The sequence below is a fragment of the Sturnus vulgaris genome, chromosome 5 (genome assembly GCF_052056855.1).
Source record: "Sturnus vulgaris isolate bStuVul1 chromosome 5, bStuVul1.hap1, whole genome shotgun sequence".
Lineage (NCBI taxonomy): Eukaryota > Metazoa > Chordata > Aves > Passeriformes > Sturnidae > Sturnus > Sturnus vulgaris.
In genome coordinates this window covers 19597534-19613642 of record NC_142247.1, presented here as the reverse complement: position 1 = coordinate 19613642, position 16109 = coordinate 19597534, and the positions used below count along the sequence as shown (strand labels likewise).

Sequence of the window (16109 nt, the reverse complement as noted above, 5' to 3'; positions counted from 1 at the left end):
GGGAGCATCTACTTTTAAAAGGACTTTTACATTTATTGCTCAAATACCTACAGTTTGAGATGTATATAAAAAGTGTATCCTCCATCCCCTGGCTTGTTGAGAACCCTGTAACAAGTATGAAATGACCTATAAAGTCCAGAATGGGCTGCTTAGTATCCATATTTGCTAAATTTCTTGGTTATATGTATCTCAACCTAAAATGTTTAATTATGACAGCACATTCTGGTTTTCCTTATCATAAGGGACACAAACCACAAAAAAATTAACAGAAAATGCAAAGGGTAAATGCCTGCCTTTATTTAATTTACACGGGGTTTTCTGAATATTAATGTGGAAAAATCAAGATTTTCACAGATTTGAAAACCAGAATTTTTTTTATCATTTTACAAAAAAGACTCTTCATAAAACGACTGAGTAAAAAAAATTACAGAGATGTAATTTATAGCAGAAAGACTTACGGAAAAAAAAAAGGAAAACTGAATCAGGAGAACTAATCTTAAAACTTTTAATTTTAGAAAAATCTAAAAGACAAGAGCTTATAATTTACAAGTAACAATTTATGTCTGCAACAGTTTTCACAAGCAAATTCCTTTTTTGTTTTCCTCTGTTCATGTTTCACCTTTTGTAAGCTGCTTTAGCCAAACAAAAGTTACTGGTCACATTATAAAATAACAGATTGAAATGTAAGGTTACATGACACCATATAAGATGGATAATCCAATGACTCCTTCTGTTAAGGACTACAGCAATTAATGCATTCTATTTGCAATTCGTAGCCATCTTAATAACCAGCATATATTGACAGTGTGTAAAGACTTTACTATGTGTCAGTGGCTGTGGCAAGTTGGTAAAGAACTCAGTAATGTTTCTGCAGTAAAAACATTTACTCCCAAATCATTACTTGTTTTTAAAGTGTGGTATTCTTAACAAAAAAAAGCTTCTTTGTATACTTGAATAATTGAAATTCTTGTTATTATGTACTTATGTATTTAATTTTTCTTTAGCAATTCTTCAATGTGTTTAAACACATTAGCATCTTCAATGGTCGGTGTTATCTGAAAAGGAAGAATACAGTAGCATGTGATAGTAGATAAGAATTTCATTCAGAGATTCTTCTAAATTTATACTTCAAAATCAAAATAGAAAAAAGTATCTGTAAAGCAGCGAAATATGAAAATCTTTTGGATAACCTGCAATAAAAATAAAACATAAAGTATTACCTGAAGTCATGAACAAGTTGCAGAACAGTCAAGAGGATCAAAAACACCATGTCGTGCCTTTGGATGTGATGTGTGCCTAATTCATTGAAGCAAACATAGCAAACACCTCTAGCTTACCTTGTATGGCTTTCCACTGATGAGTGCAGAAAGAGCAGAACGTGGAATCTTGCCAGAGCGTGTTTTTGGTAGCTGTGTCACAAACATCCCCTTCTGGAAAGCTGCTACTGGACCAATGTTGGTCCGAACTCGCTCAACAATCTCTTTCAAAATCTTACTCTCTTGTGTCTTTATACCTAGTGAAGAAGGCAAAATCTCTTATATTTTCTGAGACTTTTGCAAGTGTTAGTGACATCAGTTATCAGAGAGTTCTCACCTTGTCTCAGTACGCACAGTGCAAATGGAACATGACCTTTTAAAGGATCCTCCTGGCCCACAACAGCACAGTCTGCCACAGCAGGATGGAAGAGAATACACTGAGGGATGGAAAAGAAAACTAAACTGAACTAATAACAGATAACATTTCAGTGAAAAAAATTGTATGGTATGAACAAAAAACATAGACTTTTTCTTACATTTTGACAGTAAAAGGTCAGTACACCTCAGGATTCCATGTGTTGAAGATGTACATGTGTATATATTTTCATGTATACTCACACACACGTTTACAAACACACAAAAGAAATAAAAACTTTAGCAGCACGAAATAGAAATATTTAACAAACCACAGGTAATTTTCTTACAGCTTTGTGAGAGTATCATGTCTTTGGTTTTGTTGAGATCTCTGCTGAACAAATAACATTTTTTAACATTATGAGTAACATGGGACTTAAATGCAGGGAGTAAGAACCAAAACCACAGAAGCACTCCTACTACAGACTTACGAAGTTATATTGGTTCTTTTTCTCTGATTCTTATTTTTTCATTCTTTGTTGCTGTAAAAGCATAGTTTTAATCAAGGCCAAATACATGCCCAGCTTCAGCTTGCAGCCAGCCTAGCTCAGATCACTGTCTTGGAAATATTTGGTGTCAGCCTCTTGAGACAAAAAAAGGGAATTAAACCAGAGCCTCCTTCCTCCCTACTACATGTTTACACATCACATTGATAAAATATATCAAACTCTCTTTTAGGTAAAAAAAGGTAAGCTTCCAATTAGCCAGCTGAAGTACTCGATTCCAGGAAAACAGTCACCAAGATGCCTCAGTACATACCAAGATGTATGTCACCAAGTCTGGGACAAAGCTGGCCTTAAGATGTCAGCAGTTGTGAATCCTCTCCCAAAGCAACTGGCTCTTTTCAATGCGCCTTGGGTAATTTTGCTGTCAACAGGGCTTTCATCACTTTTCAGTCCTCTGAACTCGACCACAAGGAAGACCTAACCTGACCCTACACAGAAGCCACATAATGTGATTGTGCTTGTTAATTTATCTGTGCATACAAGAGCTATGTGCTTACTAATAACTGAACTTCACCTACTGTGTTGCCAAAATCAAAGGCAGCGGGTTTTAGGAATACAGACAATTTTGGTTGTTTTTATTAAGCAGGAATACCACATTTGCACTGGCTACTCATACAATTGTGTGAGAATGAGAAAGACAGAAAAAGTACAGAGAAGACAGGAAAAAAACCTGAAAGAATGGAAAGCTGAATCACTGTTGTTCCAATTAACAAAAGGGAGGCTCTTGTATGACCTGTTTATGAAACTTATGGGGGAAGAAATAATTCAAAGGGTCTATGATAACCCATCTTCAAAACAGATTTCACCATCCTTAGGCTTTACAGTAAAAACAGAAAGGAGAAACTGACTCCATGTGTCATGGTCAATACAACACACACCCAGTAGTTTTTAGCAAAATAAAACTGTTCAACATGTTTCTAGCACACTTTGTCAGAAGCTATACTCATTTCACAAACTATGATCCTAGAAATGTCCCATGCCAGAAAAAAGGCAAATGCAAAACACTGACCTAACAGTAGATGCATGCTCTATCAAAGTACAGAAGCATGACCATTTATGCACGGCTTTTGAAACTGGATTATTTTTCACAGGAATTAGATAGGATGTTCACAAGCTAAATATAGAAGAGTGCACTGGGCTTATACCAGAATTAGACGGGCAGAAGAGCCTGCTTCAAAAAGCTGAATATACACAAATGCATTCGAATTCAGGTGCAGCCTTCTTTGTCCAAAAGTCATTGTATCCACACTGACAAATAATATAGGAATTAATATTATGCAAGTCCAAATCCCTACAGGGTTCCAATGCATCACATACGCTTAATGCACTTTGGTCACTTACAGGTCAGAGCCTCAGTAATGCATTCCCTTTCCTGCTATAAATACCCATTTTTTCCTGCTCTAATTTCTTGACCATGGCCACAGAAACCTGATAGGCATATATAACAAAAAAAAAACCCAATAAAAGCATAAAAGAAAAAGACAATGAATTATGGAAAAGTAGACTATTAAGTCTACAACCACAGTAAATACTGTTTTCCACAGGAACACAGAAGAAAGACCTACAGTAAACCGGCATTACCATTAAATATCATAATTACCTATCAGGCATCAACAGGACTCCTAAGGTGGAGACTTAAATGTTGCCAGATTGTTTTGTTGTACCTTGTTTTTGTCATTCCAGTCTATCATGTATTCCTAAGTCTTATGCTTAGCTGGAATAGTGTAGTTATTGTAGAATTTTTCTTCAGTCTTTTGACTGAAGAAATGCTCTTGACATGCCTTCGACTTTTCAAATGCTAACTTCAAATGACTGAAATCAGTAATTAGTAAATACTAATTTTAAAATTATCAAACTTTGTAAAACAACTGAAAAGAAGAACAGAAACAGCACTAGACATTTAAAAACTGTTTAAAAGTAAGAAACTTGAGGAAGTGAAATGGTTTTCCTAGTATGATCACTGGGCACAAGGATGGATGGCAAATGTGGCAGCAGACAGAAACATCATGATGAGGGGAAAGGGATTTCTCAAGATAAATTCCTCAGTTCTCAGTTTCAAGTCTGTTGCCTCAGATAGTGAAGATTTGATTAAGCTATTTTTTTTTTTCTGGAAGGGGCAAGAAGGAACACCACAGATTCACAGACCAAAGAGAGGGGTGGATCAAGTTGAGGGCACCATTCACTGGCCATAATGGCCACCATTCACTGATTGGCCAGGTAAACTGTAACATCTACTGCATTGCAGTAAACATGGAACTCCAATAATATTAACAAATACATTAGACAAAGGGACTAATTGTGTGGAACATAACAGAGCTAAAACACTTAATCAAAGCACTAAGGAAAAGCTTGTTAAACTTGTAATGCAGCTATAATTTAAATGATAACATACTTGCTCAACAAGGTGACTGTCAATTACATAGTGATTCAATGGACCTCGAATTCTGTATTTACTGATCTTACTGAGGAGCCAATTGTGGTCTTCTTAACACTTTGCTATTTAACTAGCAATTTGCTGTGCATGCATTAACATTACTCTTGGTTTTTAGTTTTGTTGTGAATAGAAAAGCTTCTAGAATGTCACAGTGATGAAAAATGTTTCTAGGGGAAAGACCTAACTAGCAGGGAGAAAAACAGAGATGCTGAGCTCAGTATGATGGATCCAAAAGTAATACAGCAGAGGAGGTGATTCAATTCATAATTTGTTACAGCATCAGACTCAGGCTGAAGCAAAGAAAATGCCCAGCTTGGCCCATTAGTAGAGCAGTAAGGGGTGGGGATGAGATTCCTGCTGTGCTTTAGTAAGGGAACACAAAAAACTACTTCTAAGTGGAAGAGGTTTAAGCAGACTGAAAGCACCTTTTTATCTCCATAGATCCAACTCAGGGTGGCAGCCGTTTCAACTCCCTGGCTGACAGATCCTTGATGGATTCCTGTTTATGTGAACTTGTTCACTTCTGTGTAATCAGAATTTCTCCTCTTCTAAGATTTCTAGCCTTCAAAATAAAATAGTCACTAGACTAAGAGACATTATAAACCAAAAAATGACTCACAGATTAGTTTCTGATTCAGTGAACAGTTAAATTTAGAGTTCTTAAAAGCATATTTTTCTCTTGTACATGCCCAGCACACCTTTTCCTATACTCCCTGAATAAGCAATTGATATATCATCAGGGAAATTTGTAACTGGCAATCAATCACAGTGACTCCAGAAAGGTGAGTGAACAATGATATGGAATTCAGACACTATTATGAACTTCGCTATTTTCAACTTTTTTGAGTTGCATGGGTATTACATTAATGACTTTCAATTTAACAGCAGGGTTTTTACAGAAATTTTCATTGTTCATTTAGCACTGCTCATACAATAAGAGACAAAAAAGCTGTCAAAAAACTCTGAAGTCTTCCAATCAAGAAAAAACACTGAATGAGAATCTCTGAAAAAAAAAATAAAAAAAATCAACCAACACTGAGCACTGTATTTTAGGAAAAAAAGTTTCTAATCCTAAGTAACTACAGTAACTGGTGAAAATACCTGTCACTCTGACACCACACTATCCTAATGTATTCTCAAATAAATATGTTATTGGAGCCAAAACGTATGATTCCTACCATACCCCTTAACTCCACCTTCAAATACCAAAATATGCCTGCCTTACCAATTGCATGGTACAAACTGCTTAGTATTATTGACTAAATTTGTTATGTTTCTGGAAAGCATCTTTAAAGGAAGAACCTGAAACAGGAAATGTTTTGGTTTGAAGTACAATGGAAATGCAAACAAAACAAGCAGAAAGAAAATGAGAGATCTTTTTGTGCAAGTTTTTGAGATGTGAGATGTGATGAAATGTGGGATTTTCAGTCTCAGCTTGCTTTATTCCTCTTCTATTTTGTTGTCAGGCAATGCTAACCTCTTCAATCGCACCTGCTGAAATTCTGTGTCCAGCAACATTGATCACATCATCAGCTCGAGACAGGACATATAGATAGCCATCTTCATCCATATAACCAGCATCCATAGTATCATAATATCCCTAAATACAAAACAATGAAAAATAAAGTCAGAGTACTAGGAATATTAATTAATTTACCACGAAACCCAAAAATTAAAAAAAAACAATCCAGACCTGTTTCAAATTATATATGCTTTTGGTGCTTGAAAGATTTAATTCTGTAATATTTGTCACCATTTTTATATTATATTATCCTGTGCAGCTCCCTTTCCAGAAAGGTTTTGTTGTCTTTATTAATACACAACAGAAAAAAAATAGATAAACCCTGACTTTTTTCCAACTCTGCTTACTTTGATCCCTGACAACTCAGAGAAAGATGTTGCCCGGATTTACACAAGGAGAATGGAATTGCTGCAATATAATGACAGCTGTCAAATTGCTCCTAGGGATATTCCTGTTTGCTGTATCCAAACATACACTGTCATCACAATGCAACTGCACACTAAAAATAATTTGCATTATCAATCCACTCATTTACTTTCATTGAGCCAAATCTTCCATTTTGAACATTTGTGTAGGGCAAACCTACCTATTTCTACAAGAAACAGGCCAATCCTTGCATAGTTCAGCTGATAAGGAAACACAACTAATGCAGCAAAGAGCCTCCAATGTATTCAGATGCACTATGGACAAGTGTGTATTTTGGAGTGATACCAAGTTAGCGTGGCTGCATGCCAACAGGAGGAGTGTATTTGAAGCTGCGCTAGTGTAAGGTTGCAGGTTTATATTTTAGATTAAATGACATGAACTGACTTTTTGGCTCAGAAGCTCATGGTTTACTTCTCCTGTTTCAGATCTTAAAAAAAACAAAAGCATACCCAAGAGTTGAAATTATAGGTGAAAAAGGATTTATCTTGAAATGGTTTTAATTATATATACATATATCAAAGACCTCCAATGAAATTATGACGACTTATGATAAAATGTTTCCCAGGTTAACTCTGTTTTCATTCAGTTCTGAAGCATTACCAGAAGTTTAAATAATTTCATAGTTCTTACTGGAAATTTTTGGAAATATAACTTCTGAAATGTTTCTTGATTTTCCCAAAGACCTGAGAATGCTCCAGGAGGCAAAGGCAACCTTAAATTGAAGAGAGCAGAGGGAAGTAGTAAGAAAAACAGATATAACAAATTCAACTCGTGGTCTCCATTCATACTTTGTTTTCAGATAAATAATCATTGTCTACACAATCAGAAAACAGTTCAGCTTAATAATATGCTGATAACCAATAAAAAAGGCTATATATTATTGTCATCAAATATATATAGCTCTGCACAGTATCCAGACTATACCTTTTATATAATACAAGCACCTCAGTAAAATAATATTATGTTTAGTAAACACTACATACTGTACTATAAATATGTTAACAGCATTTAGCTTTTAAAATTTCTACAGATTAAGTATCTGTCCGAAATTTGTGCATATACAGTATGATACAGGCAACTGCATTAATACAGGTCTTTCTCTTTCACCCATTCACACTCACACATGCATAGAAAGATGAATTATTTGACATACAGATCTTCAGTTTCTGTAAAAAGATAAAAGTCAAAGGACTTCAATCACGATAATCTGAATAAAAATGTTTTTCTGTTTAAACTGTGCATAACATTATTGGACATACTGGAGAAGTTCTGTGAAAGTATGTCACAAGTCACGAATAGAACTTTCTAAAATAATTGTACTTAAAGCTGCAAAATTCTAGATTTCTTTATTAGTTGAGTTTTGAATACATACTAAAAACCCCTTCTTCAGTCAATGATACGGGTATAAGAAAATATGGGACACTTCACATACATATCTTCAGAAGAGAAGCTGCAGAAGCTTCAGCTAACAAGTGTTTGTTTCTTTCTTCAGAGCTCTGACAGGGTTAGAGATTTCTATAACTGCCTGAGAGATATATATTCAGGCATATCAGCATAAGTTTTAGGAAGTTTATCCCTAATAACAGAGAGAGAATGATCAAACGAACATAGTTATTTAGATAAAATCATAAATGCACCATACAGATTTTACTAGCATATGCCTGCATTGTTAACTAGCAAATATTTAGCCAGAGGTATTTATTTTTCTGGTGATAGTATCCCTGTGACACCAGAAGGCAATATCTCTAGCAGTGAAACACTTCTCTGCAGCATAGCAATTCTGGTGTCATTCCAATTCTCCTACAATGGTCAGTCACAGGAACAGGTGCCACCAGCTCTGTGACATGTACATTTCTAACATTACATTTACAAAAATAATAGTTATAGTTTTATACATATATATATATAGAGAGAGATAAGCACACTTAAAAAAAATCTAGCAATCGTAAAAATAGTACAAACTACATTGAAAAGGTCATATCATCCAGTAATGATTTGAATGCCTGATTTTCTACAATCCTAGTTTTTTCAGCTTAATTCAGGTCAGCTAGCATGACAAAATATACTACTATAAATATTACTGCTTTTTCTCTGAGGGTTCTGGCTCAACACATGCCATACATCACATTCCTTGAAAGTAAGGTTAAGGTATGGCCAGAAATGCCAAGCCACTTCCCAGGTAGTTACCCAGAGTTCAGGAGGGCAGCTTGGCTTCTGCCCATCTGGAAGAAGTTTGCTGCCCTATTTTAAGCCTTTCAAGCTTAGTAAGCGTCTCTGTGATATAAAAAACATGACTCATGGAGTGTCTGCCTTGGAAAAAAAGATTAGAAAAACAATATATTGATCCTGGTGTTTGTGTATGCATGAGTTTAAAAGGAAAAAAAAAATCTCTTGCTTAGATTCAAGAGAAGCCACCAGAGAATGGCAGTTACTATGGTTGTTGCCTAGTTGCTAATAGTACAGCAATTCATAACAGTCTCAGTCACTGCAAATTTTGCACTTTAAATTTATTTAGCAGTCTGAAACATCTTTGTCATGGGAAAGAAAGAACAATTCATACTGATAAAGTCCTTAATTTCCCCACAGCTCTATTTAGTACTTTACGGAATAGAAAAAAAACAGTTTTATTGTTGAAATTAGAAAAGAATTTTCCTTTCTGTCATTGTTTAAAAATCTAAACAGAGAAGTGTGGAACATATAACCAAAAATACAATTATCACTTTCACCATTTGGTTTTCTTTTCCTTGTTCGGAATTTTTTTTCCAGATGGGGAGACCAGGGGTGTCTCATGTTTGGTGGGGGTTTTTTTGCTTGTTTGTTGGGTTTTTTTAGGAAAATTGTATTGATAAACACGTCCACGGAGCATCTTTTGTGAGTCTGTAGAAACCAGACTGCTAAATTAGTGGCTACCACAAGCATCTCTACAGCACATATCATAGCACAATACTGACAACATCTGAAAATGTTCCATGGCTTTCTGTGAAAGATTGCTTGCAGTTAGGGCACCATTCATTCACTCAGAAAAAAGTGAATGCTCTCTTCTATCTGTCAATGTTTCAGGCACAATAATTCCAGAGCAATGGGCACATACAATTCTATGATGACAGCAGAGTTCTTGGCATGATGACTGAGAAGAATTTCTAGGTTCAGTGCAAACACAAATTAATAAAGGTAGAATTCAGCTTGCCAGAACATAATTATGTGTATTGAAATTTTGTCAGGACATCAGAATTAAAATGTCCAGAGCCAAACATAAGGCCAAACCACTGGTGTCAGTGGGAACACTGCCATAAATTCCAAAGGGAGCAAAACTGGATCATAATTACATGCAAAGAGCCAGAAGACAGAAAATGAGACTGTCCAAAAATAACAGCAACCTGAAAACAGACATCTCTTGTTTTTATCAGCCCCCCCATAAAAAAAAAAAACAAAAACATTTTGAGATGTTTGATTTGGGTTTTTTCCCTAGAAAATGCAACATACACCCACAATAACTCAAAATTTTAAAACTGTTGCCTCTTTGTCTAAAAACTGAGCTCATCCTCAAGATCTTCTGGCACTATTTTTACTGGGAGATATATTGACTAAAAATTCCAGGTATGCATAAGTAAGCACAACTGCCCCTCAGATAGTCCTGCTTTCCTTTCACAAGGGACAGGATCACAGAAGGCCAAGACAGGAGCAGGTAGGTTCCTTCATCATAATTTTCACAATAAACAAAGGAGTTGCTTTGCTTGATTTCCCTTTGGGACATATATACTGTATTTCTATAGTTATCTGTTACCAGCACAATAACAGCAGCACAAATTACGCTATTCTCCATTTACTCCAGTCAAAGTAAGATTAAAATTGTTCAATTACAAGAATACAGATCTGGGCCTATTTCTCATTTAAAGGTTGAATACATTTAAAACAGCATCAGGGAAACTAAGCAAACTGTGTAAATTAATGATTTAAATCATATGGGTTCATTTAACAAAGATTCATTCTGGCTACATTTTAGAAAGATAAGCAGGTAGTTTCATTATAAATTGGAGAGACTAAGATGAATGAGCTTGACAGCACCACAAAAAAACTCTGAAGTACTTTAACAGTAACTGTTTTCTGGTACAGAATTTTAAATCACAATCATTATTTGTTTTTTTAAGCATTGTTTCACAGTTCATTTATATTTCATACAACAGTGATAGAAGTTTCACAGAACAGTCCACCTTTAGCTTGGCCCAAGAAATGTGACTCCCACATAGCACATCCTTTCAGAATGCCATTCATCAAAATGGTGTAAGATTCCTTGTTAATGGGACCAAGCAATCATAGACAGACAAATCAAAAGAGAATTTGCACAGAAAAGTAGATTTCTGAAACGAAATAAAAAATTATTGGAGAGTTACCTTGCTGTAATTTAGAAAACTCATCCTTTCATTTTATGGAAGGCAATGATACTCACAGGCTATTCATTACAGCCAGTCAAAGTAAATATAAGCACTGTTAAATGAGTTTGGGTTTCTGAATAGAACAAAATAATCTTGACTGGCAGCTATAATTATTACTCAGCATTTATGTAGTGTTGTGCATAAACATCAATGTAACAAAAATTTTTGATTGCAAGTCTGAAAAGCATCTGAAAGCTCTTTCAGATGCTAGGAACAACAACACAGGAAAAAGGGTGGAGAAAAGATAGAAGATCTTGAACGTTTATCAGTCTGCATGAAATATTACTTTATTACTTTATTCAGTTAGGTGAAAGGGATCATAAAAGTAGTTGATCTCAGTGTGGATTTTTCTTTAGTAGGAAAAGAGAAAAAGCCATCAAAAACTAGTCAAAGTGCTTCGAAAAATTTCAAAGTAAGGAAAGCTCAAATGGTATTTACATACAGTACTCAGCCAGAGATCTGATAGAAAAAACATCCTTGGACTATTCGCTCTCACACTGGAACACCTACTTACTGTTTTATCTGTAAAGGGAAAATTCAAAGCTAATAAACATGTAGAAGGCTGTTAGGAAGATAAATCTTTTGCACAGGTTCTCTATTTAAACTGACCTTCCATATAACACAGGCTGAAAGATGCCATCTACTAAATCCTGCCTCAACCCCACAACTTTTGGTTAAAATAGATATCTAGGTTAGACCTAAAAATATCAAAGTAAACCACCATACTCCCAAGAATTTATTCCAAAATCTTAATACTTTCACTGCTAAACAGTGTTTTATTTATCATCTGAATGCATCCAGGTTCAGCTTCCAATTTCTTTATGCCAGATTAAACAGCCATCTCTCAGAGATTATTTTGTCCTCTGAGTATTTCCTAGTCTTGAAAAAGTTACTATTTAACTAATCCTGGGTGAGTTACATACCACAGGTTTTCATACCATGCAGATTCCAGCACTCATTCATATTTTCCCCAAAATCCAGTCACTTTTTCCATAGTCTTTTGAAATGCAGATGTAAGAACCAAGTATAATGCATCAATGGATGTACTAATACACATCCACAGACAGTAATGTTGGCTCCTCTTCATTTTTCCTACTGAATAACAAGGAATCATATTGTCTGCTTAGTTACACTAGCAGCTACCTTTCATTCAAAGATCCTGTGTATCCAGAGTAAGGTAAAAAGCTCCTTTAAAAGTCACTGCTTTCTAGGGCCCTTCATCTTACACATCTAGCAAATTTTCACTGTACCTAGCTATATAGCCCTTGCTTATAAGAACACATTGTTATTGCCTTCTTTTCATCAGGGCAGTGGAAGAGCACAAAGAGAGCTGTGACTTTTCCCATGGGTGTATACCAGTTGGAATGCCCAAATGTTGACTAATCAAGCCTTACAAGACCTTCAGTTTTTTTAATGAAATACCAAGGTACTATAGTGTGCTGCAGAAGATTACATCTTTTTCGTTCTCTTTTCCTTCCTTTAAGCTCCCTTGGTTAGCATTCTATTGAGCATTATAATGATTACAATCCTGGCTTCAGGTTGCTTCGTCCTTCCAGACAGATACTGACTTTCTTTTTAACACATTGTAAGAAATATTGAATGAGTAAGCTTTTTTTACTGAGCATTTATTTGCTTGTTAAATATTGTATAAATATTGAACACATTACCACAAATAGGAAAACTGTCAATGGGTTGGTTAATTTGAATAATACCTCTTCCACTAAAGGATATTCACTCTAAGGTATTTGTTTCTGAAGTACAGTCGTTGCTCTTTGACTAACTTTTAATGTATAATCATAAAAAGCCGTGAATTTATCATTACTATTTCTTTGTAAATATTGACTATTTAAAATTTATCATGAATAAATATTTTTAATGTATTTTAATTTTTGCATCATTGTACATAAAGTTTTGCGTGATTGTACTCAATACAATGGAGTGGGTCATCATTTGAAACATTCTAAGTCTTTTAAAGCATTGTGATTTTTTTCCTCTTCATTAATTCCAAATCCACCAAAAAAATTTCCACATTAGTAATTTACAGAGCCTCTCATGCAGCCACTTTTCTTAAATGCAATTAAACCAATGCAACTAAAGCATTTCAGAATCATTGTATGATGTAGCTACACTGTCTCACCTCCTGCTGAATATGGAACATATTTATGTGATTCTGTGCAGTGGAGATCACTAAAGCAAACTTGTAAATGCTTATCCTGCAAAACTCCATTACTATGATACAAAATTAACTATACAAACACTAGAGGAAGTGTAACTAAGGTCTAGCAGTAAATTTACTGGCAGTCACTAAACCCTGGGAAGAATGAGCACAAGGCAAATGTAGTCCTGTTGTGGGTAAATATAAATAATTATGCTAGTTAATGAGACAGTGCTGATGACTGCTTCAAAAAAAATAAACACAATGGGCTTGTGATATTTTCAATGTACAAGATGAAAAATAGAATTTACATGGTATTTCTCTTTGTTAATGTTCCTTATAACAACAGATAACCTAGAAAATTCTTCTGGCTAATCAAACTGACATATATATATATATACACGCTTTCAAGTGTGCTTTAATTACAGGCAGGCCAGAACAATGCAAGCAGAAGTGTGTCACTAAACCAGACTGGTCTTGCTAATGGAAATGGAAGTCACTGCTCCTATCGTTTTCACTTCAGAATAAATTCTCAGAAACTCTCATGTCAAATAATTCTAGCTCAGAAAAAAAAATATATAAATTTAAAAACAATTCATACAAGCCTACCCTCGTGATCTGCAGTTACCTTTATTTTCCCTTGTACTTCTATCACAAATGTTGTGACACTCCTTTCAAATACTTTATCCTGAAAGACTTGTGAAATCAGAAATATTATTATATTGTCCAGGTACTAGGTATGTATGAGAGTTTTCATCCAAGAATAATCTGTCTAAAGGGCAGAAATGATGGTTACATGGTAAAAGAAAAAAAAGAAGAGGTATCAGTTGGCAGAAAAGTAAAGAACATACTTGGGGCAGCAAGTTGGACTAATTAGATGTAAGCACTACCTTTCTAGAGAATCTGATTCCTGCAGGATGAAATTAAAATTTAAAGCTCTGCTGTAAGAATATATATTTTAAATACTGTACTTAGGAAAACTGCAGGTGTCATGCAGCCCCAAAAGTCTTTACCAGGAGTTATTCTGGGATAAAAACAACCAAGAGCAGCAGTCTACAACTTCTGCACAGCTGGCATTGTAAGCAGTGCATGGCCACTCTCCAAGAAATACTGAAGAGTATTTCTCAACTCACTTATGTTACAGGTAAAGTAAATCCCTGTGTTTTCTCATATTTTACTGCTGAGAGTATGACAGAATAATAGTTAGAACTATCCTGATTCCCCCATTTTCTTCCAGCTTTGGGGACATGCTCTGGGCTGATAAACACTGCTAGTAAGAAGGATCATCCCCTCTATTTTAAAGGATCTGTACATGTAGAAAATTGCTGAAGAGAGAAATGGCTTCTTTGAAGGAGAACATCATGAAACCTTGCTTTAATAAAAAAATAAAATAAACAATACAATAAACATAGACATGATAAAATAATAGTATCTCTTGTGATTACTCTTTCATGAATGATACATTGCAAAAAAAAAAAAAACAGACAAAAATTCTCCCCCTTTTCATTATCAATTTGATTGCAGCAAAAGTCATGCTGAGCAAGACAAGATAAAACAAAACAAATTAAACAAAAACAAATCAATATATTAACACAATTTTAATCCCTTGAGAAAACATCTAAATGTAGGGCAACATTAGGGAAGATAAATTCTGGCTAGAAGAGGTAGACGTTAACCCCAAAGAGAATCTTCTAATATGGCAATATCACTCCTGACAAGCACTTAAAGACAGTAAAACTCAAAAATGTATGCACACATATTCCAATATTACCTGTTAGTCTATCTTTAACTTGTTTGTAAGAATTGCTAAAGATGGAGTTCATTCCACTCCTCTTTTGGCAGACAAGACTAAACATGTACCCTAAGCCAACTGTGCCACTCCTGCAGGCATTGAAGGGACATGAACACATCTGGAAGGTCATTTATTCCATCCCAGCTGAATAACTAGGCATGAATAATATAATGAATAAAAATAACTAATCTGAATATCTAAGCAGCTAGGATCAATTTTCTTACAAAATACCTTTTCTCTCTCCATTGATTACAAGCCTATGTTTTATTATGGCTTCAGGCACTACAGAGGTGAGAGCTCTGAAAGACGGCTTTCCACCCTGAACTGGGTTACTGATACTGCAAACCAAAAGGTTGGAGCAATTTTAAGTATTTGTGCTTGGTGATGGAATGAATGCACATACTGAACCCTGGAGTGAGTGCACAATCTTATACGTGTCACAAGAAAACTACGCCTAAATATGAGTCTGCTGACTCGGGGTAGTTGAACCTACACGTCTGTGTCCTGGTGGCTTAGCTGAAGATGCTGAGAATGAGGCAGGGTATAGACTTCATCCTGAGAACACACATCTGCATCACACAGTACAGTAAGTTCATGTGGTACTACTTTAGTCTCCACAGGGTCTAGTTACATTAGATCAGTCTGAGTAAAAAGCCTCCCCACCTTGGCAACTCCATCTCCCACACAGGCACTGCACCAGCCCACCCACACTGTTAGCGCTGCACATCTGCTGCCGCTGCACATCTGCAGCTCCAGCACTGCAGCTCCTGTCTCTCAGCCCCACATCATGTGTCTCAGCCAACTGCAGCCCTCAGCTAACCACACCAACAATTCATCAAAATTGGTACATCCATCCCAGTGCTTCAGCTTTTGACAGATTTTCAGTTCACTGAAGGTTGATACTAATCTTTGTATTTCCTTTCATTCATCTAAGCAAGCAGTGAAGACTGAGCTACCACAACTCTCAAAAAATCTGCCACAGAAGAAATGGATGAATACATTTCCTTTGGGATTTGTATTTGCTTGCAGTTAGAAAGTGTTCAGAGCTGAAGTTACTTTCTGCGACTGAAAAAGAAGTGGTTACAGCTACCACATTCATCACAAAGCAGGTGTCTCTCTTGGAGGAAAAAACTGTTTGAGGAAAATGCCATTTGCCTGAAAGCCTGTAAAA

At 35.5% G+C, this 16109-nt stretch overlaps 1 protein-coding gene across 9 annotated transcripts in view; it reads right to left on the bottom strand.

The window, feature by feature from the left end:
* Positions 1-275: 275 nt before the first annotated feature.
* Positions 276-16109, bottom strand: part of ACSS3 (acyl-CoA synthetase short chain family member 3) — a 104987-nt gene continuing 89153 nt past the window's right edge. For 3 of the 9 annotated variants that reach the window (XM_088165009.1, XM_088165010.1, XM_088165008.1), the window contains 5 exons: positions 7189-7270; positions 6088-6210; positions 1594-1693; positions 1338-1513; positions 276-1055 (listed from right to left, as the gene is read on the bottom strand). In XM_088165009.1, the coding sequence (XP_088021135.1) occupies positions 990-1055; positions 1338-1513; positions 1594-1693; positions 6088-6210; positions 7189-7270 (547 nt within the window). In that variant the 3' untranslated portion in view covers positions 276-989. Of the gene's footprint in view, positions 1056-1337; positions 1514-1593; positions 1694-1792; positions 2605-5035; positions 5173-6087; positions 6211-7188; positions 7271-16109 lie in introns of those variants that run through there. The other 6 variants (XR_015803790.1, XR_015803792.1, XR_015803788.1 and 3 more) reach the window with 6 other exon arrangements.